The sequence below is a fragment of the Rhineura floridana genome, chromosome 7, assembly GCF_030035675.1.
Source record: "Rhineura floridana isolate rRhiFlo1 chromosome 7, rRhiFlo1.hap2, whole genome shotgun sequence".
NCBI lineage: Eukaryota > Metazoa > Chordata > Lepidosauria > Squamata > Rhineuridae > Rhineura > Rhineura floridana.
This window is the reverse complement of record NC_084486.1, coordinates 91126458-91153318: the sequence shown is the minus strand read 5'-3', so window position 1 is coordinate 91153318 and position 26861 is coordinate 91126458. Positions and strand designations below refer to the sequence as shown.

At 41.8% G+C, this 26861-nt stretch overlaps 2 protein-coding genes across 13 annotated transcripts in view; one reads left to right on the top strand and one right to left on the bottom strand.

Moving 5' to 3' along the window:
• Nucleotides 1–1654: 1654 nt before the first annotated feature.
• On the bottom strand, nucleotides 1655–26148 carry IWS1 (interacts with SUPT6H, CTD assembly factor 1). 10 transcript variants are annotated; one of them, XM_061636426.1, is made up of 15 exons: nucleotides 24576–24659; nucleotides 22545–22660; nucleotides 19730–20519; nucleotides 17215–17407; nucleotides 16915–16972; nucleotides 16088–16182; nucleotides 14428–14578; nucleotides 13304–13386; nucleotides 12301–12430; nucleotides 10619–10736; nucleotides 10150–10261; nucleotides 9722–9778; nucleotides 9434–9545; nucleotides 4652–4730; nucleotides 1978–2058 (listed from the first exon to the last, which is right to left on the bottom strand). In XM_061636426.1, exons 1-14 carry the CDS (start codon nucleotides 24619–24621, stop codon nucleotides 4698–4700), a joined length of 2094 nt encoding a protein of 697 aa, XP_061492410.1. In that variant the 5' UTR covers nucleotides 24622–24659; the 3' UTR covers nucleotides 1978–2058; nucleotides 4652–4697. The 10 variants fall into 10 exon arrangements, with proteins under 10 accessions (XP_061492407.1, XP_061492409.1, XP_061492408.1 ...); XM_061636423.1 differs by lacking the exons at nucleotides 4652–4730; nucleotides 24576–24659 and adding an exon at nucleotides 26068–26148 and having other exon boundaries at nucleotides 1655–2058; XM_061636425.1 differs by lacking the exons at nucleotides 4652–4730; nucleotides 24576–24659 and adding an exon at nucleotides 26018–26083 and having other exon boundaries at nucleotides 1655–2058.
• Nucleotides 25580–26861, top strand: part of MYO7B (myosin VIIB) — a 114222-nt gene continuing 112940 nt past the window's right edge. For all 3 annotated transcript variants that reach the window (XM_061636415.1, XM_061636410.1, XM_061636414.1), the window contains exon 1: nucleotides 25580–25940. The gene's annotated coding sequence lies outside the window, so the exon portion shown is untranslated. The remainder of the gene's footprint in view (nucleotides 25941–26861) is intronic.

The following is a 26861-nucleotide window of genomic DNA, read 5'->3' as shown; positions in this document are numbered from 1 at the left end:
CTGGAATTCCTCTAAATTCCTTAGAGCAGAAACAGCTAACCTTGTTTGGGCAAAAGGCCACAATTGCTTAGTGGAGCCAATCCACTTGCATGCTCTCCTCAGCTAAGCCATGGAGATGAATGAGCAGTCACAGGACAATAACACCCTTCCTGCTCACCAAATGTTTAAACTGATGAATTGGATGGGAGCAATTTGCATCCCCATCAGAGAGCTGAGCACAGAGATTTTGACTTCTCCACCCACCCCTATGCTGCGTCTACTTTTGCTACTGCACTTAAAATTAGCAAGTCTTGGGGAGTAGACTATCTGCCAGGCCAGAAATGGGTCTCTCTCATTTCTAGCAATACTTCTAATTGTTAAATCTGAAATGTGCCTGAGCAGCAACAATCAGAAGTCTGATAAACCATAGGTTATTGGACAAGACTAAGTATTGTGCCCACACACTTCTCTACTGTACCTTAAGGTAACACTTTAAGGTTTGGTAAACAGTTTCCTGTTAACGTTCAACCCAAAAACTATGGTTCAAACAAACTAAGTTTGTAAGCCAAGGCTTGATCCTCTTTACAAACCAGGAATGTAAACTGGTTCAGCCTCTGCTTTTCAGTTTTCATATAATGGTCAGGAAACTGATTTAACAAATGTCAGAAGTGTTGCATTAAGACATGCAAGAGAAACACTTATCCTCAGGTCTGATACTTATGGCTCAACTGAATCTTAGTGATGTTTTCACCAGTATTTAATTATTGTAAATTATCTGACAGTAAAGATTCTTTGAAGAAAGCTTTTGAAATTAAAAGTGAGCTTTTCAGCAAACCTCATTCTAGTAACCAATACTACAGACCAAAAAGAAAAAGGGCACCACATAGCATGATTTTGAAACTACTACAATCAGCAGAACACCATCAGAAAAAACAAACACACTAATATAGGGGTTTCATCAAGTCCACTTAAATGTCGTATGCTTCCAAAGCGTATGTATAACCAAATAAATTCACATGTGGCTTTTTCTCAAAGTAATGTATAAGGAAGGGGTTGTATCCAACTCAGATTTTTGTGGAGGGCTGCAAGGAGTGGAAAAGTCTGCTTATGCATCACTGGATACAACTCCAAGTGTGCCCAATACTATTGTAGTCACTACCATTTGCTTTGACGATTAAGCAGTTATAAATGTGACATAGACCAATAATTAGACTTTAGAGGATTCTAAAATGTGTGTTGAGAAGTAGAGGTCTTTTTATAGTCTGAACTGTGCATTAAGATATAGGCGATAGCTCAGACAAAAGTAGGCACCTCAGCTCCATTTATTTCCAATGGAATTAAGTGCACAGTTAAATGCTCAAATCCCATGGGACCTAGGCACATTTACTTTTCACTAGATTATGCCCCTTACATTTCAAATGTGACATTGTGACAGCATTAGATTGCTCCTAGCATGTTCTAAAGATACAAAAGGAAACTTTACTTTCTTCAATAACACCAAAGGAGAAGTAGAAGGTTCTGTATCCTATTACAACTAAGCCAGTTACTAGAAATGTATACGTATTGATAGAATAATGTATATTTGTATAAAAAATATTGTTACATCTACCAGTTTTCAGCATCCAGCAAGCTGTGCTGAACTTCTAAATATACATTCACCATGCCACACAGCCCCACACATCAGAAAGATTTTAATGTCTGAGGTCTGTAGCAATACAAGGTTTCATCTGTACAAAGGACACAAGAGATCAGGGCTAAATACAATCATAAAGAACAATGTCCAGGGTTCGTAACCCTCAGTCAACATGTATTACTACCATCTCAACCAACAATTTGAAGGTACACTTAAAAAGAAACAACCCGGTTTGTTTTAAAAAATGTAGACATCTTCCAAGAGTCTATAGGTGCACTTCTTACAATAGAATTCAAAGAATATCCTGGATGGAGTCACAATGGCATTTTATTGCCTTCAATGCTGATTTTCACAGCGTGGGATGATCTGCTTTTTTTCCTGATGTCTGTGAACTTCCGCATCTGTTTGTCCAAGCGGCTGACCCCTTTCTTGGAGCTTGCCTGGAACTTAAAAGAAAACCTAGGCTTACTATTAGAAAGACAAATTCCAGGGTTTGTTTTTTAAGAAGGACAAAGCATGCATACCAAACTCTTTTAGCAACTGCTATTCTTCAATACAGAAGCTGATAAAGCCAGAGCAGAATGCCAACAGCATATTTTCAAACAAAAACTATACAATGTGTATGCATTTACTATAAATATGCAAAGAAATGTGTTCTCAGACTTTTTTTATATCTTTTTATTCTTCACATTAGAAAAGCACAGAATCTGGTGTTCTTGTAATATGCAGTTAACAATCTAGCATTAGCTTCGTAAACTGCACATAATGGCGGGCAATGAGAGTGGCAACTCCACTCTCTACCTTTTTCTCATGAAATGTGGATTAATATACTGTTTCCATAGGTCATTAATGGACAAGGAGGGAAAAGCCACAGAAACACTGGCTTAGGGCTTGCTTAGACAATCAACAAGTGTTTGCCCACTGTGCCAGCAAGCCTTCAAAGGCAACAGTGCAATATATATGGCTCACACCTAACTGAAGGAAGAGGAGCAGGGAAGACCAGAATATTGTGAAGCTGCCTTGTACCAAGTCAGAGCATTGGCCCACCTAGCCCAGTACAGTGTCTCACCAGCAGCTACTCTCCATCTCAGTTCACGGTCTTTCTTAGCACTTGCCACCCAAGATTCTTTTGGCTGAAAGTGGCAGGGCTTGCTTTCCCCCCAACAGCTCTGCTGCTTTCTCCTGCTACCCTTTTTGAGTGCTGTTACACAAGTGTTCACAATACAAAATAGACAGAGCCTTCTGCATGGCTGTGTGTCACAGGCACCGTATCAGAAGTGTTTGAGACGCTTGGTGTATTTCACATACAGTTGCAATAACAATGGTTATGCTATCTGGAGGAAAAAATGTTCTTTTCAGATTACAAAATAGTGTCTTTCAAATATTCATAAACTGCAGCAACAGATGTTCTACACTGCTGGAAGACAATCTACTCCCATCCAACTAAATGGAGGAGAAAGAGAACATTTTGCATTTAAAGTTTATTGTTTAACTCAGCTTCAGTTGTAAGCATAAAATGAATTATGATGCAAGTTAATTCCTCCAAGGAAACAGACAATACAGAGTCAGCACTAAACAGCACAAAGAACAAAACAGCAAAGCCAGCCGCTAGATCCGGCACTTTCTAGAAAAGCTATTTTATTTGCTAATAGTCAAACAAAGAAGGGGTAGTATTAAATAGTGACATAGGGATCCTGTTTACAAATATAAATTCAGCTTAAGTGGTGTTATTTCTGAATAAAAAGTATATTTGAGCACGTGCAGAGTTACTTTTCCTCATTTTGAGAACCTGGAAAGTTCTTTCTTCTCGCAGGATATTCAGTTCCTGAGGCATGTATGGCAATACATTTTAGCAAAGTTCAGTGGGCTACAAATATCTGGAACTTAAGATCTAGATTGTTCTGAAGTAATTATGAAATTTGGCCCTTTAGAACTATTGCCACCAAGAGAAGTACCAAAAAAAGGGAACCATTACAATAAAGGAATGGACAGTAGATACATGAAGAGCTACTGATTTTATAAGAATTCATGTTAATTTCCAATTGCTCTATCTGCAGAAAGTTCCTTCTGATCCCTCTAGTCCACCTTCCCCAACCTAGTGTCCTCCAGATGTTTAGGACTACAACTACCATCAACAACTGTACGTAGCCCTTAACATATTTGAGATGAAGTAAAAGGGCTTCCATGTTTAGGTCATGTGACTTCCAGGAAAGGTTGAACCCCAGCACCTCTCATCAATTACGATGGATACTCTGCTGGAAACAGAACACAGCAAGTCTCCCATTTATATAAAAATTGATATCCTACTTTTCCCTTCCAAAAAAGGGCTGCTCAAAATGGCTTACAAAACAGAAAATCCAAGCACAAAAATAACGAAGTCCATCTCTCCAAGTATCCATCCGCCTAAAAGTTTCTCTCCAAGTATTTTAACTGACAGCTTGTTGTCCAAATTATTAGTTATTTCTGTAGCATATTTCAGTAAACAGGGTGCTTTAAAATTAACTATCCTGTAAGTATGTCATGCTAACAAGACAGCATCTTACCCAATGTCAGTCAATGAGCTTCATGGCATAGTGAGGATTTGAAGATGGGTCTAGGAATAAGCTTAAACACAGTGGCTTACCCAAGGCTATTCAGTGAATGTCACAGCTAAGGAGATACCTCAGCGTGTTGAATTTGGGCTTTGTTTTAGAAATGACCCAAATAAGTGCATGCTGACTTTCTCTACCTTTACTTGCAAAAAAGTGGCTTGGATCCAAATCTCATGATATGAAAGGAAAATACTTCCATAGGTGGTGGCAGTGATCTAGATTCCCCTTCCACTGTTCGCAGACTCCTGCAAACTGGGTCCAGAGGATAGGAGAATCCTTCAGATTTATTTTTTGGGGCCTGCATGGGGGAAGGGATAAAAATACGTAGGTATACTGCAGTTTATGGCACAGTGGCAGCAGGGCCTGAATTGTGCTGCACACTAGTCATAATGCAAATACTGGGCAGGGCAGGGGAGAAAAGAAGTAATCTGCTTGCAAGCAACAATACCTTCTCTCATGCAGCAGAATCTCTGGACTCAAGCTCGTATTCTTGATCAAAAGGGGTAAGTTCTTTTTTGCTGAAAAACCTGATGCAGATGCATATCTGAAGTTAAAAGGGATCCAGGCCCAACCAATATCAGGATGGGGCACTAACAGGTAAGTGCTACCTATCTTCTTGACTGGGTGAAAAATGCCAAGAGAGATCACATCTATTAAACTTATCACAGAGAAGTTAAGCTTAACCTTTTAAAAAAAATCTCCCCTAAGTGGTTTTGAGGTTAAAAAGGCAGACTTGCATTATCCTACCACAGAACAGTGTTTTAAAAACTGTTTCTCTCACAGAGGAATCATGTTCAACCATACAACCTTCACACAGGGCAAGCTGTAAGAAGCTCAGGTTTTGAGGAGACAAACCTATCACTTCACCAGAGAATTGTGTTTAAATATTCTTATAATCCCTGATGAATAGTCTAGTTTTAAAACGTACCAGGACTTGGTACCTTTTGAGTAACTTTTTCATACTTGCGCTTCCCCCTCCCTTTTTTCAGCATATTAGCATTGTTTTTTCAGTCTTGCCCTGTGAGTGACAGTGCCAAGAGGAGAACGGAGCATTGGTCTCACCTGAAGGGTGGTTTCCCCAGGTATCATACCATCAGGTGGGTAGTAGTGCCACCTAGTGCCCAAAGGCAGGAATGCAAGAGTCAAGACTTTGCCTGCTCCGTCCGGCTTGACCCCATTCTATTCCCGATGAACTGTGCACTGGATCCAGACATCTCTCTTCAGACAGAACATACTCAGAAAAAAATGCAAGGAGCAGCAAGCCTACTACTGTACAACTTGACTCCAAGCAGAAAACATGCATAAACAGTAAGAACATAGAGAACAGTCTTAGCAGAAACGTAACATGTAGTAAGTAACACAGGTGATGCAATCTAACTCTAGAAATAGGTTCAAGAGATATTAGAGAATAGTAAACAATTATCTGCAGGCTAGCTAGGCAGCCACCATCAGCAGGGAGGGCCTTGATGGTATGATACCTGGGGAAACCACCCTTCAGGTAAGACCAATGATCCATTTCCCCCGGGTAGCATACCATCCAGTGGGATGTACCAAAGCAGTCCCAGTAGGGTGGGCCCAGGCTGCCTAACATGATGATAGTACCTACTGCAGAACCTGTCTACCAAACGAGGCATCTGCTGAGGCCAAACAATCTACTTTATAGTGTCTAATAAAGGTATTAAGAGTGGACCACACTGTTGCCTTACAAATATCTGCAATGGATGAGTTGGTTGCGAAAGCAACCATAGTGGCCACTGACCTCGGAGAGTGGGCTGTAATGTTCTGAGGCACTGGTATGTGAAGAGACTCATAGGCTAGGGTAATGCAGGCCCTCAGCCAACAAGAGAATGTTGAGCTGGTGACCTTCTTCCCACATTTCCTCGGATAAAACGAAACAAAAAGACTCAGAAAGACAAATGTTCCGGGTCCTGGACAGGTAGACCTTCAGGGCTTGAGTGCCAGGCCTTCTCCAGGGAATGAGTCGGGTGAGGACAAAAGGAGGGCAAGATGATAGCCTGACTACAATGAAAAACGGCAGAAACCTTAGGCCGAAAGGTAGGGTGTGGCGCAACCTGACAGCTAACGAATGGCCAGGCTTCTCCACAGGATGAGCCAGATTGGAATGAAATGAATTGGGACCAAAGGATGCCCTCTTAGTGAAGGCTGTCTTGGAGACAAAATGCAAGAGATGGCTGAAATTTCCCGACGCAGAGTGTAGGCTTCAGCCCCGTTCAAACCGGGAATGACATACCTCCTGAGAAGGACACCAGTTGGGAACTCCGGTAGATCTGGATCCTGGAGGACAGGATCATAGCGATGATTACCCTGAAAGAGAGCCCCCCAACGAGTCGACTGCCATTGCTGAAAAGACCAGATTTCAGAAGGTTGCCTGGGACAGAAGATCTGGCCTTGTTGGCAACCACACTAAATCAAAGATGGACAGATTCAGGAGAACTGAACACCATGGCCAGTGAAGTCAGGACAAAATGGATATTCAGTCTGTGCCACCAGGAGTAAAGGAGGCAGGCGCAGAGCAGACTGCCAGAACAGCATCAACTACATCTACTTCTGTCTTGAGACAACCAGTGAAAAGCAGGGAAAGCTGAATGCTGTGAATCAAGACAAACAGATTCGCAGACAGAGGACCAAACCTACAAGTAACTGGTGGAGACCTTGTACCTGAGTTGCACCTCACTTGTGCCTGCTAACCTGGACTACTTCCAATTCCATGTCGCTGGTGAGAAGCTTTGCCCTGAAGGGGCATAGGGACCCCTGGCCCAGGGGACTAGAGGAGTTTCTCTTGCAGACACAAAACAGTGTACTCCCCAAGGGGAATGAACCAAGTAAAGATCAGACCGATGCCTGTGCTATATGTCCAGCTTGAGGCCCAGCAAACTGATTTCGCTGAGCAGCATAACTTTCTTGGAGAAGACCACGTGAGACCAGACTGTCATTCAGTAGGTTTGCAGAGGCATGTCTGGCATGTTAAGATGGGACCATGCACAACAAAATGGTGGCAATCATGTACCCTAAAACAAAACAGTGTTCTCAGAAGCAGCAGTGCATTGACAGACCAGAGGACCAGTGAATTGACCGACCAGATCTGGAAGGTTCGTTGGCCCCTAGAACATCCAATCAAGCCTGACTAGGATGCAAAGAGGACTTGAAAGCAGCATGGCTAGATGCACTGGAGATGCCCTGGTGGAGGAAACTCCAATTTATTGTTTCCAGCAACATGGCCAACTGGCCAAGATATGCAACTAACGCTACATCATATGGTCACCTGGTAAAATTCAGATTCCTCTTTGAAGAGGAAACCAGTTGCAATATTAAACAACTTGATGAATTCTAAAATGGAAGAAACACCTTAGAGACTACTGCCCTCCGAAACCAATCGGAATTCCTTATGGAGTTCATGGCGGAAGAAGAACATTGCACCTCCATGGAATCCACAAGTCTAGGGAGTTGCTTCCTAGCCTGTACCATTGTCTTAAGGCTACCCTGTTATTACACAGAGAGACAGCCAACAACTTGGGTATCCTTACCATCGTCTTATGGACACCATGCAGATACGCAAGGAGGGAGCCAGCAGCTTGGCTGGGTTCAAGAAGGTAAGGCAAATACATGGAAGACAAGGCCAGCAGTGGCCACCAGACATGAGGAAGATGTTCTGACTGCATAAACGGGAACAAAATGCTTCGAAACCATAGCCATCCAAAACCGCAGAAGCATGCTGCTGCACTCATGTCCTGTTTCCGAGTCTCCTCTGGACATATGGGGCTGCTGGAGGGTCAGCCACAGGAAAGAAATACTGGAGAACTAGCCACAGGAAGTAAATACCACAGACATGGGCTCTGGGGGGGGGGGAGGCCAGGTGAACTGTTGCTAGCTTCGAAAGGGAGAAAGGCACGAGACCAGGAGTGATTGGAGCTGCCGCTGTGAGCTCCAAGAGAGGGAAGGAAGCAGCCGCGGGAGCAGCCTCAGTAGCAATCAGAGCCACAGGAACGCGTTCCTAGAGGCTGGGGAGGGGCGGGAGAATCAGGTCTGAGGAACAGGCAGGAACAGGAAGGAAAGACTGGGATCAGGGTATGCACTGGCCCTACCAGAGAACCAACCCAGGGAGGACCATCCCGAAGGTAAAATAACTTTTTTTTAAACACACATAAAAGCACAAACATAAAAGAAAAGACAAATACTAAAGAGGACCTAACAAGGAGCTAGCAAAAACAACAAGGAACAAGCTCACAGAGCTAAGGCTAAAGGATCCAGCCTAGGAGAAAGGCAGGAATAGAATAGGGTCAAGCCAGATGGAGCAGGCAGTCTTGGCTCTTGCATTCCTGCCTTTGGGCACTAGGTGGTGCTACTACCCACCTGATGGTATGCTACCTGGGGGAAACATTTCCTAGGTTATAGTTAGTGGAGACATGCTACTTTGTGTGAATGTGCACACTGGCAACAACTAAAGCACATGCATTGTTCACACCTCCTTTAAGGATACCTCTCAGACCTGGGGCAAGCAGAATTATAAGGCTATAAGGGCATCCTGTTGCCTTCAATGCTGAACTTGACAGCCCGATGCATTCTGCTGAGTCGTTTCTGTTCAGCAAACCGCCTCTTGTGTTTTTCCAGCCGATTTATACCTTTCTTAACAGTCTCAGGCTAGAAACAACATCTCAAAGGACTGACAACTGATAAGAATAGAATTACAACACATTTTCCTTTGTCTTAGTTTACAAATAAAAAAATATGACTGCAGTTCAAAGGGAATGAATGGACCTCATCCAGTGCCATAATGTTATGAAACACTGGAAGATGGGGAAGAACAAAGAGACCTATTGACTTCATAATCCTCAGGCGAGCAGGAAAAAAGAGTAATACAGAAAAATACTGTGGAATGAAGTAAAAAGTTTTATCAAGATCAATCTCTCCCTGCTACTGGGTTCCAATATCACACATAATCAGAGCATCAATATAGAACTGCTACCAATACTTAGTGTTCAATTCTTTCCAACGATACTTTGAAACAAGCAACTATTTTGCCTAATTTTCAGATGGTCTTTGGTCAGCATAGTGACTTCTTAAGGTCTATGCAATATATGAAAATGCGATGATGCCTGAAGCAAAGCAACAGTGAGGAGTGGTTCAATTGATTTCCATAATATCTAAACTAGAACTGGTGTGGGCACAGTGTGGCAGAATAAACTTCTTCTCTTTCTTCTCAGCCACTTACCCTAGAAGATTCCATTTCCACGTTCCACTTTGGTCTGACCACGTAATCCTTGTTGGAGGGCATTGGAACTCTTGCACGAGCACAAAATCCTGGATCACCAGGCCTCAAGGCTCTGAAGAAATAAGACACAGACGTTGCTCTGACTACAAGTGTTTCTTCTCTCATCAAGTTATTCCCTATTCATCTCCCCACTCCACCCCAGAAAAAACTCAAAGCTTTTCTTTATTATGAACCACAGAGTCTGGAGATATCAAAATAGAACTTGAGGGGTGGGGAGAAAAGACTTACTTTTCCTCTCCTGTTAATACCTTCTCCAGGTCCCTGCGGGGTGTTTGACCACCAGAGCTGTAAAGACAAAGAGATTTTGTATTGTTGGAGAATGGTCATCATAACTGCAATCTTTCCCACAATTTCAGAGAATTTAATAGGTATTCAAAAAGTTCTCTTGTAGCAGCATCCAAGTCCTTTACATTAACGTAGACAAACACGACAACCCCATACAACAAGAGATACTGCCAACCATAGAAGAGGAAACACAGAAAAAAAATTAGTCTTGGTAAATTCAACACTGGCTAGCAACTAAGTTTCAAAACACTTGAGGGAATGGAGCTTAGGATGTGAATGAAAACTAGCCTGCATTGTAAAGTCTGCAGTAACAGAAAGATGTTAAAAGACACTGCATGTGCACGCACACACACAAAGAAACACACACCTACCTGCTCAATCGCCTGCGCTGTGGCATCTGTTCCAGATCCCTCTGTTCTCTTTCTTCTCTGGTCATTCCCTTGTAGTTTGATGTTAGACCAAAAATAGGCCGAGACCACTCATCTGTTTGTTTAAAAAAAATTAAAAAGAAAATGAATGAAGTACAAGCAGCAGCAATGCACATATATGCTGCACCTGCAAAGAGCTCCTACTGCCCACCAAGCACCTGTGCTTTACGCATCCACTCGCACTGCTTAATGTTTAACATAGATATGGAGCCCACTGAAGATATAGCACAGGATGGGTCAAATATTCCTCCAACTATTTTTGTTCAGGCTACTTTTCAGACTGTTGATTGAAACTAAATTGTGAACTAAAGGGCAACAAGCACTGAACAGAAAGAAATGCTAGTGTCAGTTGCAAATGCTCAAGTAGGAGATGGCTCTACAATGCATCTCATGAAAGCCAAGGTTTACTTACTAATTAGTTTCCCTGCCATGTCCTTGTTGGGTCGTGACTCCTTAGGGTGTTTGTAGAGATACATCACTGCTCGTCCAATCCCACTGTGCTTTAAGGTTTCTTGGCTCACGCTAGGCAACTGAAAACACACAGAGAGGGAACCATCAGCTACTAACCCCCCCCCGAATTGAAGATTGTACCCTGTAGATAGAAGGCAAATGTTTAAGCAAAGTACAAAGCTCTATTTCTCCTTCTCATCTTCTTCAGGTGAGGCTGTTGCTGTACTGAACTGCTGCCTGGCCGCGATAATGGACTGGATGAGAGCTAACAAACTGAAACTCAATCCTGACAAGACTGAGATGCTGTTGGTCGGGGGGCCCTCTGCTCAGATGGTTGATGTCAGACCTGCCCTAGATGGGGTTACACTCCCCCTAAAGGAACAGGTCCGTAGTTTGTTGATCTTATTAGATCCGCTTCTGTCACTTGAGGCCCAGGTAGCCTCGGTGGCACGAAATGCGTTCTACCAGCTTCGGCTGGTAGCCCAACTACGACCCTATCTGGACAGGGAGAACCTAGCCTCAGTTATTCACGCTCTGGTAACCTCTAGATTGGATTACTGTAATGCTCTCTACGTAGGGTTACCTTTGAAAACGATTCGGAAACTTCAGCTAGTGCAGAATGCCGCGGCCAGAGTTCTTACTGGGACGAAGAAATTCGACCACATAACACCTATTCTGGCCCAACTGCACTGGCTTCCAATACGTTTCCGGGCCAGATTCAAAGTGCTGGTCCTTACCTATAAAGACCTTAACGGCACTGGACCGCAATATCTGATGGAACGCCCCTCTCGCTATGTTCCTACCCGTTCACTCCGCTCGACGTCTAAGGCCCTTCTCCGGGTCCCAACTCATACAGAGGCCCGGAGAACAGTAACAAGATCTAGGGCCTTTTCTGTGGTGGCCCCTGAATTATGGAATGCCCTCCCAGATGAGATACGCCTGGCGCCTTCTCTGTCATCTTTTCGGCGCCAGGTAAAAACCCACCTCTTCACCCAGGCATTTTAAGTTTTTTTTTTAATTTAATCTTATGTTTATTTTCTTTTACTCTGTTTTTAAATATGTTTTATAATTGTATGCGCAATACACACTTGCTTGTATTTTAAATATTGTGGTTTTATCGTGTTGTACACCGCCCTGGGAGCTGTTAGCTATAGGGCGGTTTAGAAATGCAATTAAATAAATAAATAATAAATAAATAATACATATAAATCTCTGGAAACTCTTCTTAAATAATAAGAAAGAGAGACAATTTGCCCAGGAAAGCTGGGGAGTTTCAATCCCTGGCACTGAATATGAGAGCCAATGGGCATCTACTGGGGATAATTCAGTTCTAGAGATTCCTACTTTTGTAAACTTTTCCTTTTCCTTCTCAACAGTTTTAATGTAACTTTGGTTTTATGGAACAATACCTTTTAGAGTAGTTTCATTTTAAAATTGGTTTTAGAATGAAAACACGTCTGTGGACACTTAGATGCTATTGCTGTCGTACCTTTCATTTTACTGGTACGTTCACACATATGCACATACTATCTTCCTCATATAGGCACATTCATTCATTGTCTCTCAGAGACTCATTACAAAGATATAGACCTAGTCTTCTATAAAAGCAACAGTGATTCTACAAGCGAGGTATAAAAAGCTAACCTCTTGCAAAATCTTCAAAAGCTCATCTCGAATTTTCAGTGCTGGAAGACTCCGGTCGGGTAATGGGGAAAGCCACTCTTTGATGGCAGACATCACACCACTGTCAATGAAAGTTTCCTTCAGGTCTTGCCTGGAAATTTGAATTGAAAGCTATCAGCAGATCAGAAGCAGAGAAAAAGGAATGTCTTTTGGCAATTCATCAACCCCACAAATATTCCCATTCTAATGTCAGCTGAACTATCCATGCTGAAAATAAAATATTTATAAAATTCAGGCAGAGATATCTTTTTGTGTATGCTTAAGTCACCTCCATGAGCACACAAGGGGATTTTCTTCTAGCTGTAGCTGCTCAACTTGCATTACACAACTCCCCAGAGGTTCTCCTGACCTCCAGGAACAGTTTTCAGAAGGTGCAAGATGATGTATTGTGAATGGAGGGCCTAAAAAAGCTCCAATGCACATGGACCTTTGGGTCCTAGGCACTCCCTTCATTATCTGCACTGGAGGCATACATACTTACTACCCAAGAACCAAAGGTTGTCATAGGTAGGAAGTGGTTTTCCTTCCTCCTTGCTGGAGAATTACTGGTGGATACTATCAACAGTTTTGTAGTTGGGTGGCTTGTTTGCTGAAAACAAGGCATACTGAGACGTTTTTCTGGTCTTATCAAAACTAATTTATTTTCCTTGAAATTCCTCCAAATTCACCTTGAACGTATCTTCTACTCCAAAACAAGTGAATTTAATTAATGTCTCCCCAGGTATAGAAAATTTAAAAACCATCACAAGAGACATTTTAACATGGAAATGTTAGCCTTAGGAATACCAAAAGTTTAAAATTAATATAAATTTAAACAGTAACAAATGTATGTAACAGCAAGGTGATCTATACTACCTTGCACCCAGAAGCAAAGAGTCATTAGTAAATACCTAGCTGTTAGCACATGAACCCCCCTCTGTCACAACAGTGCATGGAAAAATAATTTAGGAGAGATTTTACTCACTTTTTAAGATGCATAACAACAGTTGGAAGCAAAGTTAACTTTTTTAGTGCTGGCTTCTTCTGTGTATTCAACTGCCTATCCTCCTGGAAGAAGTTATACATGTAAGTAAAAATAAGAACACTCACAATCCCAATTCAGAACTTACCATGCACATATTATAACCGAATATTTCACTATTTCACAATGGCTGTTAGATTTCCCCCATTCTCATATCAGAGGCACAACTTATCTGAATTTGTGTAGGGCATGGTGCACAACTTTTGTACACACAACTTCACTGCCCTCCTGCTGCACTTCCAGGAGTGTGAGGGGGTGAGGTTGGGAAGAAGTAGCTTGCAGTGCTTTCAGTTTTTCGTCTGGATATTGCTTTGCTATTGTATTCCCATTCTAGGCCCCTAATCTATTCTACTCCGTGATGGTGTCGGCTATTGTATCAGTTAGCTATTACTTGACTGATTATCATTCCCATTTCCTTGGTGCCATTCCCCTCACCACATCCAGTTATATTCAATTATTTATACAGAAAATTTATGCTAAGCTGATGTGCTTCTGCCAATCAGCTGCTCCCATGGCCATTACTTTATCATTCCCATTCTTACAATTTACGTGCTGAACAAGGGAGCGTCTATCAGTTATGTTGCCAATGCCTCAATCTGTCTCTCTCCTACAGCTGGGAGATGTGGATAGTGTGAGCAGTATGACACACTAAACGTCTCAAGCAGAGTTAGGGTGATTTGTACACAAGAAGTGTTTTGAGAAGTTGCAGATAAACATTCCAGCATTTAGAAAGTTAAGAACATAAAAAGGGCCTGCTGGATCAGTCCAGCATCCTGTTCGCACAGTGGCCAACCAGATGCCTATGGGAGGCCTGCAAGCAGGACATGAGAGCCACAGCACTCTCCCCTCCTGTGGTTTCCAGCAGCTGGTATTCAGAAGCATACTGCCTCCGACTATGGAGACAGAGCATAGCCATCGTAGCTAGTAGCCAGTGGCTAGTTACAACTTTCAGCTTGACTTGTTCAGTGCTGCTCCTGCACAAGTAATTGCTTCTTATAACTCAGAGCTGAAAATAACTTATTTTGAGTGAATTGATGTAGTATGAGCCTTAAATGCAAGAAACATACCTCTGCTGCTTCATTCATCTTAACAATCATAGCACTGACTACATCGTCAGCATCGCTAATGAATGTACCACCATCACGGTTGCGCCGACGTTTGCCACTCATGCTCTTTTTCCGTTGTAACATCATGTCAAAATCTGACATGAAGTCCATACTGTAATGCAGAAAGTTTCAATAAAGTCAGACTGGAACTACCCACCTTGTACCCTGATGAGTGTTATCTGTCAGGCCACTTCAGGTAGTTAACATATCTGCAACACAAGCACTTTATGTACGTGTCAGAACTATCGCCACTCAGGCTACGTACACACTGTACATTTAAATCACATGACTCTCCCCAAAGAATGCTGGGAACTGTAGTTTACTTCTCACAGAGCTACAATTCCCAGCATCCTTAACAAACTACAGGTCCCAGGACACTTTGAGTAAGGGGAATGTACTTTAAATACATGCTGTGCTTGCAGCCTTAGAATGGTATATTACGGTCCTAAGAACACAATTTTATCAGGTGTCTAAACAGAAAGAGTAGCAGCTTTGAGAACTATTGTATGCAATGGTATAGCAATGCTGGATTTTGTGCTACGGAATTGCTGGACATTTGAACAGTAAGTTGGGACCTGAGCCATTTTCTGCTGCTGACTTTGCATTAGCCATGTGGAGCACCTTTTAGAAGTTGTCTTGGGTAGAAGCAGGTGTAATTGAAGCTTATGGCATAGTTGCACCTAGGATATTGCACTGTACACTAGTCTTGCTGCAGGTAGAAGTTATTCCTCAGGGATTTGTTCCCAATAATTTCAAGAGTCTAGGACAGATAGCAAATAGAACTAAGGAACCAGAATAAAGTTTCTAATAATTCACTAATGTGTCAGAGCAAATAAGCCTAGAACTCTGATAAGAACACGGCATGGGACCGCAATACCTGGTGGAGCGCCTCTCCCAATATGAAACTACCCGTACACTGCGCTCAACATCTAAGGCCCTCCTCCGAGTACCATCCCATCGAGAAGCTCGGAGGGTGGTGACTAGGAATAGGGCCTTTTCGGTTGTGGCTCCCGAACTATGGAATGGTCTCCCTGATGAGGTGCGCCTGGCGCCGACGCTGCTATCTTTTCGGCGCCAGGTGAAAACCTTTTTATATTCCCAGGCATTTTAATGCGTTTTTATTATATGTATTGTTGTATTTTGCTGCTGTTTGATTATTTTTGTTTACCTTTGTTGGCTTGATTTTATTGTATTATTGTATTTATATATTCCTGACTGTTTTATTTTATGTACACCGCCCAGAGAGCCCTTGGGCTTAGGGCGGTATATAAATTAAATTAAATAAATAAATAAAATAAATAAGAATAAGAACTCCTTATCCTAACGCAGTCCCTTTTTTGAAGCTGTGCATGGAAGACGTTTTAAAGCAAGCCCTACGTGGTGTTCAAATTTTAATTCAGCTACAAAGTATCCTTAGGGCAGTCACTTATCTCTCAGTATAACTGAGTTTACAAGGGTGTTGCGAGGATAAAATGGGATGGGTCATTATGCTCCCTTTACTAGAGGAAAGGTGGGATATAAAAGTAATACAATTAAATATGTATTTATATATATAATATATATGTATATTGGCGATACAAATCAAAATTGGCTTGTTATAGCAGTCATAATAAAGACTCACTGTTTTCCTCTTTTGATATTGTCATCAGAGTCTGAATCATCAACTACTCCTTTTCTTTCTGCTTTCTCTTCCTCCAGATCTTCCTGGTTAAATCCCTTGAATTAAAAGACAATACAAGTCACTGCATTTATAGAAGACTTTTCTATGATTGGATGAGCAGGCCTTGTTGGTGATGCCTCCACTGAGTGATGCCTGGCTGGTGTTGATCCATGACAGGGCCTTCTTGGACGCAGTTCCCTGTTCATTGAATGTCCTCCCTGGTGAGCTGTGTCTGTCTCCCTCATTATTAGCTTCCACAGGAGGAATTTAAACACATTTCTATTTACCCAGGCATGTGATCGTTCCTGTCAACCTTGAGATTAGTAGCTGTCAGAGTATGCAATTGTTTTTTATTAATTTTTACATCTGTCACATGTTTTAAAATGTTTTTAGAGGTTTTTAATTGTTTTCAAATGGTTTGAATATGTTTTATTGTATTTTAATTGTATTTTTCATCATTTTTGTGTTTGCCAACCCGGTTTCTTTTGGGAGGAAAGGCAGGATGTAAATTTAATAAATAAAATAAAATAAGAGTTCTGGCATAATACACATATATAAGCCTTTTTATATTTTTCAAGATTCATATTAATATTTAATCCAGGCCACACCTTCCAACCTGCTGAGGCTTTTGACAATGTATCCTACACAGCAGGGCTGATGAAGTGGCACAATTTAATCTAACAGAAATATAATACAAAACCCACTAGATTGACATAATCCAGTAGGCCTTAAAAAAGGGAGGGGGAGGATGGGAAAGAAAAGAAAAAACAAGTTCATAATATACTTACTGTAAACTCCTCTTCCTCCTCATCTCCAGATTCTCCAAATATATCTGCAATGAGGTTTCTGCAAGAAAAATATTCTATTTATTTTTTCTCATTATTTCCCTATAGATATCCAATCAAAGCAATAGCTTTTACTGCCAGGATTCATTTTACTTCTGACAGAATTAGAAGCCTAAAAACTCAGAACTCCATTCCTCTTCTCCACCTAGAGAAGGTTATCAACTCGGCTCCCCTTAACATATATGCTCCATCTATCCACTGCTGTGCTAAGTGTTCCACTTTTTATACTTGAAAGGCACTTACTCTTGCTCATTTCCTGACTCACTATCACTCCCAAAAAGATCCTTCTCTTCTTTCTTTTTTCCATCTTCAGCCTTGTCATCATCTTCCTCGCTATCTGACGCTAGAGGTTTCTTTTGTTTCTCGTATTTCTCCAATGCAGCATCACTGTCAGATTCTTCACCATCTGAGATTATACGTCCTTTTTTTGCAGCTGCTAACACAGATGAATAAAAGCATCAATAATTGAGCCAACAAAAACGATCAACAGCTTCTGAGAGGAAAGTGTCCACTTTTCATTCCATAAATTTGTTAGTAGTCAACAACCTCAAATTTGCAGAAGAGTCATAGCAAGAGTCATCTAATCAGCCTGTAACTATATATACTGTCCTAAATGTACTGAATGATGGAGAACAAAAGGCAGCTATATGTATAATATATTAGTCCATGTGTAACTTGGCCAAATGAATGGTGCAAATCTCTTACCTAGTGGTCACAAAAGTTGGTTTTGGACTCAATCAACCACCACTTAAACTTCAGGGAGCCTTTCTTAAGACTCATGTATCAGCAGTAACATTAAATCAAGAATAAACCTAGTATACAGTTTTCTGGATGATGACACAATCACAGCTCTAAAGTTCAGTCTGCCATATGCAAACACCAAAGGAAAGCTTGCAAACTCTATGTTGATACCTCCCTTCAATTCTTCTCCCTTACTGAACTAACAGAGCAAACTGTTTAGATGGAGCAGAGTTGTGCTGGAAAGGTTTAGATGGGGCAGAGGTATCCCTCTGCTCAACTCTGATGAAGAGCCTCAATGTGCCAACCCAAATGGTGGCAGCAACAGCCAGCAGAAGCCCCTGAAATGGGCCGTTTCAAAGGTGGAGCCAATACAGGATTCACCAGATGCTGAGCCGGCTCTGCTGCTGTCACTTGACAGCAACGGGTCCAATTCAGGCCTCTTTGCTGTACCAGCCTGAAAGGCATGCTTCCTCTACCATCCCTTCATCTGCCTAGGCCAGTGCAAGCAGGGGGTTATGGATGAGGCAGTGACTACACTGCTTCATCAAGCCCCTGCCCACTGCTGGCCAGGGATTTCAACTGTAGCCCAAGCTTAGGAAAAATGGCATCCCCATTCCTTCCACATTCATCTGCTTAATGGTGCAGAAATAAAAACTGTAACACAAGGTGCTAATGCAGTGATAGGGAACCCCCAGGTGGTACTCGAACTCCTATCAGCCCCAGGTTGTTCAATGGTCAAGGATGATGGGAGGTGTAGTCCAGTAACAGTTAGAAGGCCAAAGGTTCCCCATCTTTGCACTTCAGTGACAACACAAACAGATGATATTCATTCAGGGCCAGGCTTAACACATACTTTAACCCCAAAGCTATCTTCCCACTTCCCACTGAAGGCGTGACCCAATAACATAGTAGTTTGGATCTACCTCTCAGTTCTTGTAGGTAAAAAGAGAGGAGGGGGAAGTTTCTGGTGACAAAACTGAATCAAGGGGTTGTTTAGAAAATGGATGCAGGTTTATTATTTTGGTAAAGTCCTCAAAACCATGATGCATAAGAAGTTTTAACTTAAAAAGAATCTTACCCATATTTTTACTTTTGGATATTATTTTGTAAAAATTGCTATTTGTAGGAATCAATTTGTTGGTATGCTGTTTCAGTATCTATTCCTATTTTTGTTTTATCATTCTGTAATTGACTGCTATGACTTTTGGCCAATGTAAATATTACATTACACACAGTATAGCTCCACCCACTTTCAACATATATTTGTCTGATTTAGTATGAATATTGTTATCAGAAATCCAATTTGAAGAGACCTCAAAGGTCATCTAGTCCAATCCCCTGCCATGGCAGAAATCCCACTTCTACAGCATGCCCCTAGAAGGGGCAAGATGTGAAATCCTAAGGACATTGTACAGGTCCATGAGGGCATTTCCTCCCACACAATGTTCTTGGGAGGTATAGCATGCCATCCTGTCCCAAGGGCATCTGCAAGATTATTTTGTTCAAAGACATGTTGTGTTTTATCCTTGCTGTTTTTTATTGTTAAAAAGTTTAAAAATTAAAGGCAACCTCAGATCACCTTATAAAAGTGACATTTTAAAATGTGAATTTTAGGGAGGGTTAACAAAAAAAATCACAAATTGAAATATAAGCAGGATGGAATGGACTCAGGAATTAAGACATGCAGAAAGTGACATGGACTAGAAATAAAATGATCCCTCCCTCCCTGGTTCACACATGCATGCTCATCACTAGGAGGACTAATGATGCAATTCGTGACATGCAGGTGTGAAAGAGCCATCACAGATCAAGCATAAGAGCCACAACTGTCATATCTCCTTTGCAATGAAGTCCACTCACACATTCTGTTGAAACTCATCCAGTATTGAATAGTCTGGAATAGAGATGTGAAGGCTTGAGGGGGAAAAAAACCCCAAATCCCAGGGAAAAACCATTTTTCTGATTTTTTCCAGGCCTTCACATCTCTAGTCATGTCCTAACATTAATATTTCCTTACGTGTTTTTTCATCATCCTCGCTATCAGAGAGAACAGTAGCTTTTCTTTTTGCATATTTTTCTTCTTCTTTCCCTTCTTCATCGCTATCTGTTAGCTTCCGTTTTTTAGGGCTTTCTTCCTCACTGTCAGAGTCATGAAGCCTTTTTCCTAGTTGTTCGTTGTCTGAAAGCTGACCACCATTCTCCATGTCCTCCTCTGTCTTATTTTCTCTGTTGCTATCACTCCCCTCCGCTTCTGGCTTGTTTCTGGAAATATCTTCCGTTTCAGAGTCACTGGGCTGAATTTTTGGCTCCTCATTTTCAGAGTCACTAGCAAGAGGTTTTGGAGCCATGTCATTCTCTGAATCGCTGTCAGGAATTTTTTGATGCTCTTCATTTTCCGAGTCACTGGCTGGACATTTCTGTGGCTCCTCATTTTCTAGGTCACTTGTATGATCTTTGTGTGATCCCTCATTGTCAGAATCACTGGCCAAGTGCTTTTGGGGTTCCTCATTTTCAGAATCACTACCATGAGCTTTAGAAGGCTCCTCAGCCTCAGAATCACTTGCCTGATTATTTACAGCATCTTCGTTCTCAGAGTCACTGGCATGGTGAACTGGGTGATCCTCATTATCAGAATCGCTGTCTTTACCTCTATGAGCCCCTTCATTTTCTGAGTCACTAGCGTTATGATTTGAGGCATCCTCATTTTCAGAATCACTATGTTTTTGCCTTGGAGAATCTTCATTTTCAGAGTCTGTCATGGGATGTTCTCTAGTTTGTATGTCATCTTCTCCATCACTAAGTTCATTCTGGAAAAAACAAGTAATTCCCCAAACGTCACAAAAAGGCAAGTTAAAGATGAAAAAGTATAAATATAATTATCAAAATGTTTTTCTAGGTGGCAAAAGCACTTTACATAAAGAAATAAGAATTAGCCTCATTGGATCACTGCTATTGCATGCCAAACTCTATTAGTAGGTCAAAGGAATAAAATCAAAATTTTGACATCCATGGAATGCTGGGATGATGACCAGTACTCACTGCATGCTGTCTGGGGTTGATGAGAGTTATAGTCCAAAACATTTAGAAGGCATCAGGTTGGGGAAGGCTGCTCTAGGTAGAAAGAAGCAGGTAGTAAGATTGTTGTGGTGTAATGGTTAGTGTCAGACTAGGACTGGGGAGACTTAGGTTTAAATCCCCACGCACTAGGTGACACTGGGCCAGGATAACATGTGTGTGTGCGACCATACTTGCTTCCTTGAGCTAATTGGAGGAAAAGGCTGGATATGAAAGTAATAAGTGAACAAATGAATATAGATATCAACTGGAACATCTTGATGTTAACAGCATTCCAGGCAAAGTACTTATCTTTTGAGAATGCCATCGTTAGCCTCTTAAATGTACCTCAACATACCAACTGCAACTTAGCATTTGCTTCTATTGTAGCTCCATCAGGTTAAGAGTCCATCCTTGTTTTGGATCTCAGGCTGCAGTACTATAACACTGACCTCGGAATAAGCCCCACTGAACTCAGTGGGGTTTACTACTGAATAGCACTGTCTCTCCCTCCTCCTCACTTCAGCCTAATGAGTTTCCAGCACATATCAAACAGCTTATAAAATGATCTAGGCTCAAGGCCCCATAATTGTTATGATCATTACCTTAAACAAATTATAGTCTACAGTATAATTCAGTTCATGCTGTACAATTCATAGAATGAGAGGTGCAACGTGCCTTGTGGATCATCCAGTACAACTCCCTGGTCACTGCAGGATATGCAATGCAAGATACAACCACAGCATCCCTGACAAATGGCCATCCAGCCTCTGCTTAAATACTTCCACAGCAAAGGAGAGCTCACCACCTCCAGAAGCAGACTGTTCCACTATTGCTCAGCTCTTACAATTAAGGAATGTTCTAATGTTTAGCCAAAATCTGTTCCTCTGCAATTTCTACCCATTTAATTCAAGTTTTGCCCTCTGAAGTGACAGAGAACAAGTTTGCATGGCAATTCTTCAGATATATATAGACCACTATCATGTCTCCACTTAACCTTACCTTTACCAAGCTAAACATATCCAGCTCTTTCAACAGTTCTTCAAAGGATCATCCTCTAGATCAGTCGTTCTTAACCTCTTTGGGATCATGGACCCCTTTCAGAATCTGGTGAAAGCTATGGACCCCCATAAATAAATAAAATTTATTTCATTGCATTGATTTTTGTTTTGCACCCAGTTCACGGGTGCCCTGAAGCCCATCCATGCACCTCACATTATTTTGTTACCTGATTCTTACTTGTGTTTACACCATCTCTCAACGTGCTTATCAACAGACACCCATTTCATCACTCAAATCAAACATGAAAACATTAGCTGAACTGGTTTCCAAGACAAACCTTCACATTCTCTGTGTACCCTCCTCCATCACAAATACTTGCTTTTTAATGTGGCCCCTCTTCCTACAAACCATTGTCCTTTTCTATTTTATAATACCTGTGGTAACAGCCACATTTTTTATTTGTGGTAGAAGCATCATAAACATTGTTGAGCTATTACATAAAATGCAAACAAATACATATCCAGGATCTGTTCAAAATTGTCAGGGATTTTTATTAGACATATTTCCTTTCCTTGATAATTTTGTTGAGAAAGCTACTAATACTTGCAAAAAAGGGTTATCCTTTGTTTCCTACTAAAGCAAAGCGTTAAGGGCCATTTCAAAGAGTCATAACAACTATTTATTAAGGTCTATTTATTAAGAAATCTCTTTCTTCCTGTGCATAAGAGCCTGACACAGAACTTTCAATTGATTTCTTGACACTGTTTCATAGCTACCTCTGAATGTTGTCCTATGCTTCCATTCTCTGATCCAGAGTGCTGTTCATTTCCGTTATCTTCCATGTCCGATCCTGAATCTCTTTCATCCTGTACTGGTGTTGCTCCACCATCATCTGCAAGAGGTTATTTATTTTTAAATAAGAATGAAGCTTAAGTACAACTGTAAACACTTGGAAACAACATCAGACTTAGTGACATATATTTGTTCAAATACAGAAAAAGACAGCATCAGCTAATATCAGACTGGCTGATATGAAACAAAAAAGTCTCTGTACAACAGGCTGCTATTACCATTTTTGACATTCATCACACCTTTAGGTTTTAAGGTGGTAAACAGCAGAAGACACAACTGGCAACCTTTTCATTTTGTTTTTATTGTTCACAAAATATAATAAATATAAAATAATATAATAAAAAATTAACACAGAAAAGGCTCAAAATAAAATCAACAAAAAGAAAAGCCCTGCTGGATCAGGCCGAAGGCCCATCTAATATAGCATGCTGTTCTCACAGTGGCTCACCAGCAGGACCTGAGTGCAACAATGCTCTCCCCATTTGTGATTCCCCAAAACTGGCATTCAGTCATGCTACCTCCCAACAGTGGAGATAGAACATAGCCATTGTGGCTAGTAGCCACTGATAGTGTGGTTGTATCATGTAAGGATAAAGTTATCTCCAAACATATCTCAAAAGTTTCTGATACACTTGTTAGAGACTTTTAGACTATACAAAGGCAAGGAAACATTGCTGAAAAGAACTTGCCTAGGGAAACCAATTCCCGCACTTTCAGAAATACCAAGGACTGGTCTGGGTGTCAACAACTGATAGTCAATTCTCTCTCTACATTTTGTACTTGGGTATAAAGGCTCAAACAGAAAATATATGAGATCTCTCATTATATGTGACACACACATCCCTTTAAAATAGACGCAAGGACTCAATCATTTAGCAATTGCAACTTCTAAGCATTTTAAAGGAATATGTACCAAACTGCATATGAAAGTATGATCTTCGTACTCAGTTAAAGACTTATATATTTTGTATTCAGGTAGATGCGGTTAAGTACAAATAATGTCAGAATCCATTCTCAGTAATACCGTAAAATAAGGATACAAATGGGAGGCAGGGGAAATGTTTTGCAAAGAGCCTTCTCTTTCTGCAGGGTCCAACTAATGGCCCACAGCATCATTTTGTGGAACCCATACACTATACCAACTAACAAAAGACACTGAACAGAAGACTAGACAAACCATTATGGTGCCACCAAAAAGATACTTCACTAATACCCTAAGTGCGCTTTTCACTCTCTCAGTCTACCAAAAATCCATAAGCTTCCCACAAATGAAAAGTATCCAGATCTAAAAGAGAACTTGACACTCTCCTGTGTAACTCTATACCTCCAAGTACAAGTGTGAAATATAGATGCATAAACTCCACTCAAATCCACCCAAACAATATATATTATTGGTAACGTATTAGGTGTAGCCAACCAAAGTATTTGTGAGCACGTTTATCAACATCAAGTCTATCAAAGCACATATACACCATGAAAGCTAAGGGCCACAGGCTATGTGGTGTACACACATATACCCATTTTTTAATAAAAAGGTACAGTAAAAAAGTCTGATTAAGAGCCAAGCAGCATCGCCTTTTTGAAACACCAGAACTAGCAACCAGCATGCCCACTCTGTCTATACACGTAGGCGCCCGATCCCGTTACTTTCCTCGAGCCTGTAACACCCGTTCTCACGACCACTCAGTCTTTCATTCACTTAAGTCAAGCTGAGTACAACCTCCCAGCTCCTCCGACTGTACCTGACTGTTCCCCACCGTAATACTCCGTCTCCATAGCCCCGCCTCCCACTACTACCGGGCAACTAGCGGAGGGGGCGGGGCTCCGATTTTGTCAGCGAGTACCGGAGGAACGCAGAAACCGGGACGCGGTGGGGGAAGGGGGAAAATCACCTTCCAGTTTCTAAGCCGGAAGCAACAGTATCCATGACCTTCCCATCTACCCCCGCGCCGTACCCAGGAACTTCCGCGGCCGCGAAATGGCGTCATCCCTGACAGGCATTCAGAGGCCCTTGGGCATGCGTCACTTGCAAGTTTATGCCATCGCTATGGCGCTAAGGAGCGAGGGCGCAGTTTTTTGTGTGCTTGAGCCATAGAGATAGCAAAAAATGGAGTAATTCAACATACTGTCTAAAACCTTTTGGAACTTTTAGATCCTGTTCCACCTACCCTAATGAAGAAATAAGGAACAGCAAATAAATCCGTGCTCTTTCGAACTCCAGTCTTATCCGTGTGAAAAAAGTTGACTTAAAACATTTTGCTTTTACATTTTATCCCACCTTTCCTACAAGGAGATCAAGATACTATCACAATAGCCTTACGAGTAGGGTTGCCAGGTTCTTGGCCTGAGACTGATCCTGTATCTTTAGGAGAAGAGGAAGTCAGCCAAGTGCAGGTGTTCTTGCAACTCTGTAATGAGAAAAAACACAAGGTGGAATTCTCCCTTCTCCCTGCACAACTTTTAAAGATACAGAAGACCTCTTGGTTGCCAGGCCCATCCTCCAAGAGGTCTTCTGTATCTTTTAAAGTTGGGGAGGGGGGAGGGAAAATTCCACCTTGTGGTTTTTCTCATTACAGAGTTGCAAGAACACCTCCACTTGGCTGACCTTCCCTTCTCCTAAAGATACAGGATCAGTCTCAGGCCATGGACCTGGCAACCCTACTTACGAGGTAGTTTAGGTAAAGAGATATCGTGACTGATCCAAGGTCACTCACTCAGTAAGCTTCATGGCTGAGTAGGGATTTCAACTCTAGTATAACACTCCAACCAATATCTACGCTGCCACTCATGTTCAGTACTTAAACGTTGTTTAAATGATATTATTTATTAAATTACTAATTAATTATTAATTATTATTAAATTATTGTTATTATTTGATTTATATCCTGCCCTTCAACCCAGCAGGAGCCCAAATGATACCCCAAGTCTATACAGTCCATATTGTGGGGAATGGGTGGGGTTGAATGTAGCTACGAGAAAGTGGCTTACGACAGACCTGCAATGTACTCGACTGTTAATATTGCAGGTTAGAGGTGCCGTGAAGTTAAGGCTGATTGGTTCTGTAGTCCAAACTCTCTTACACAAAACATCCCTCGGGTTACAGCAGTAATCCATCGCTGAAAACCTCCTCCAGGTTAAATTCAGAGGTCAATGCAGTAGCAGCCTCGCTGCCCATTGTTTAGCATAGAGAGACTCATCCCAACTTTTAAAATCCTACATTCCTCTCCCCCCCCCATGCCAATTTAAGCCCTTTGTTAGAGAGTGAACTGCTAACTGCTTCTTGGTTTTGTTCGGATGAAGACACCGCCGCCCAATCCCAGGTACGCTAAAATCTATCTATCTATTTTAAAAGAATCCGGATTTTCACATTTTTTCTATAAGGAACTCTCACTTCTACCTCAAAGGACGGGGGGGGGTCCTAAAAGAACCATGCTCAGTTTCTTTTACCCGTTATAGGTCTATGTTGACAGCTAGTTGCAAATTACCACTTGTCTTGAGAACGACAGTAACAGTGTCTATTTGCTCGCGAGAGGAGAGGCTAAGATCTCGCGTGGCTTGTAGTTTGTGGGAGGAGGTGTTGGCCGGCCGGTGGGTGGGCCTTTGCTGTTACCTGCGGGGGTGTTGTGGTTTTGAACACGTCATGGGCAAAGCGTGAGGCGGAGGTGGCTGTGGATGGTCTCGTTGTAAACTTGCTGAGCCTTGCTGTGTCAGGGAGGTCATCTCATAGCCTCGTCACTGAAAGAAAGAGAAACGCTCCGTCGCAATTTATCCCGTTTTAAAACATACAGGCTCCAGGTTGGGTCCCACTTGCTAAGACACGGCACAGGCTGACTCGGTCGGCCCAGTTTATGCTGCTAACCACATTATGACAGTTAAGGTAGAAGAAATAACATTTTTAGATGTGCAGCCCGATCCAAAGCAATGGTACCGTCAGGGCAGAACTTTGGAGCAGAAATCCAGCTGACTGAGCAGGAGGGTCCACCAAAAGCGGCAAGGCTGGCTTGCCACATTTTACAGTAAATGAAGTAGTACACGTTACTATCTAGGGAGGAGGTCCCCACGAGACCATCAAGGCTACAGTTTAAAATTATTCAACCACCATGGATCCTATGCGTATTGACTTGGAGTTGAGGCTTACTGGGTTTAGTGGAGCTTACTCCCATGAAAGTGTGCAGAGAAGTTGTAGCTTTAGAATCCACTCCACTGTATGCTTTCTCAGACATGTCTCCATTAATTCAACG

Excerpts from the sequence above, each read along its gene's own strand:
- IWS1 (XM_061636417.1), bottom strand. The coding sequence starts at position 24,621 with ATGCCTGTCAGGGATGACGCCATTTCGCGGCCGCGGAAGTTCCTGG. Across the intron at positions 22,661-24,575 it reads GCGGCCGCGGAAGTTCCTGG|ATGATGGTGGAGCAACACCA; the intron begins GTACGGCGCGGG and ends AACCTCTTGCAG. Across the intron at positions 12,431-13,303 it reads GTTGTTATGCATCTTAAAAA|GCAAGACCTGAAGGAAACTT; the intron begins GTGAGTAAAATC and ends TCAAATTTCCAG.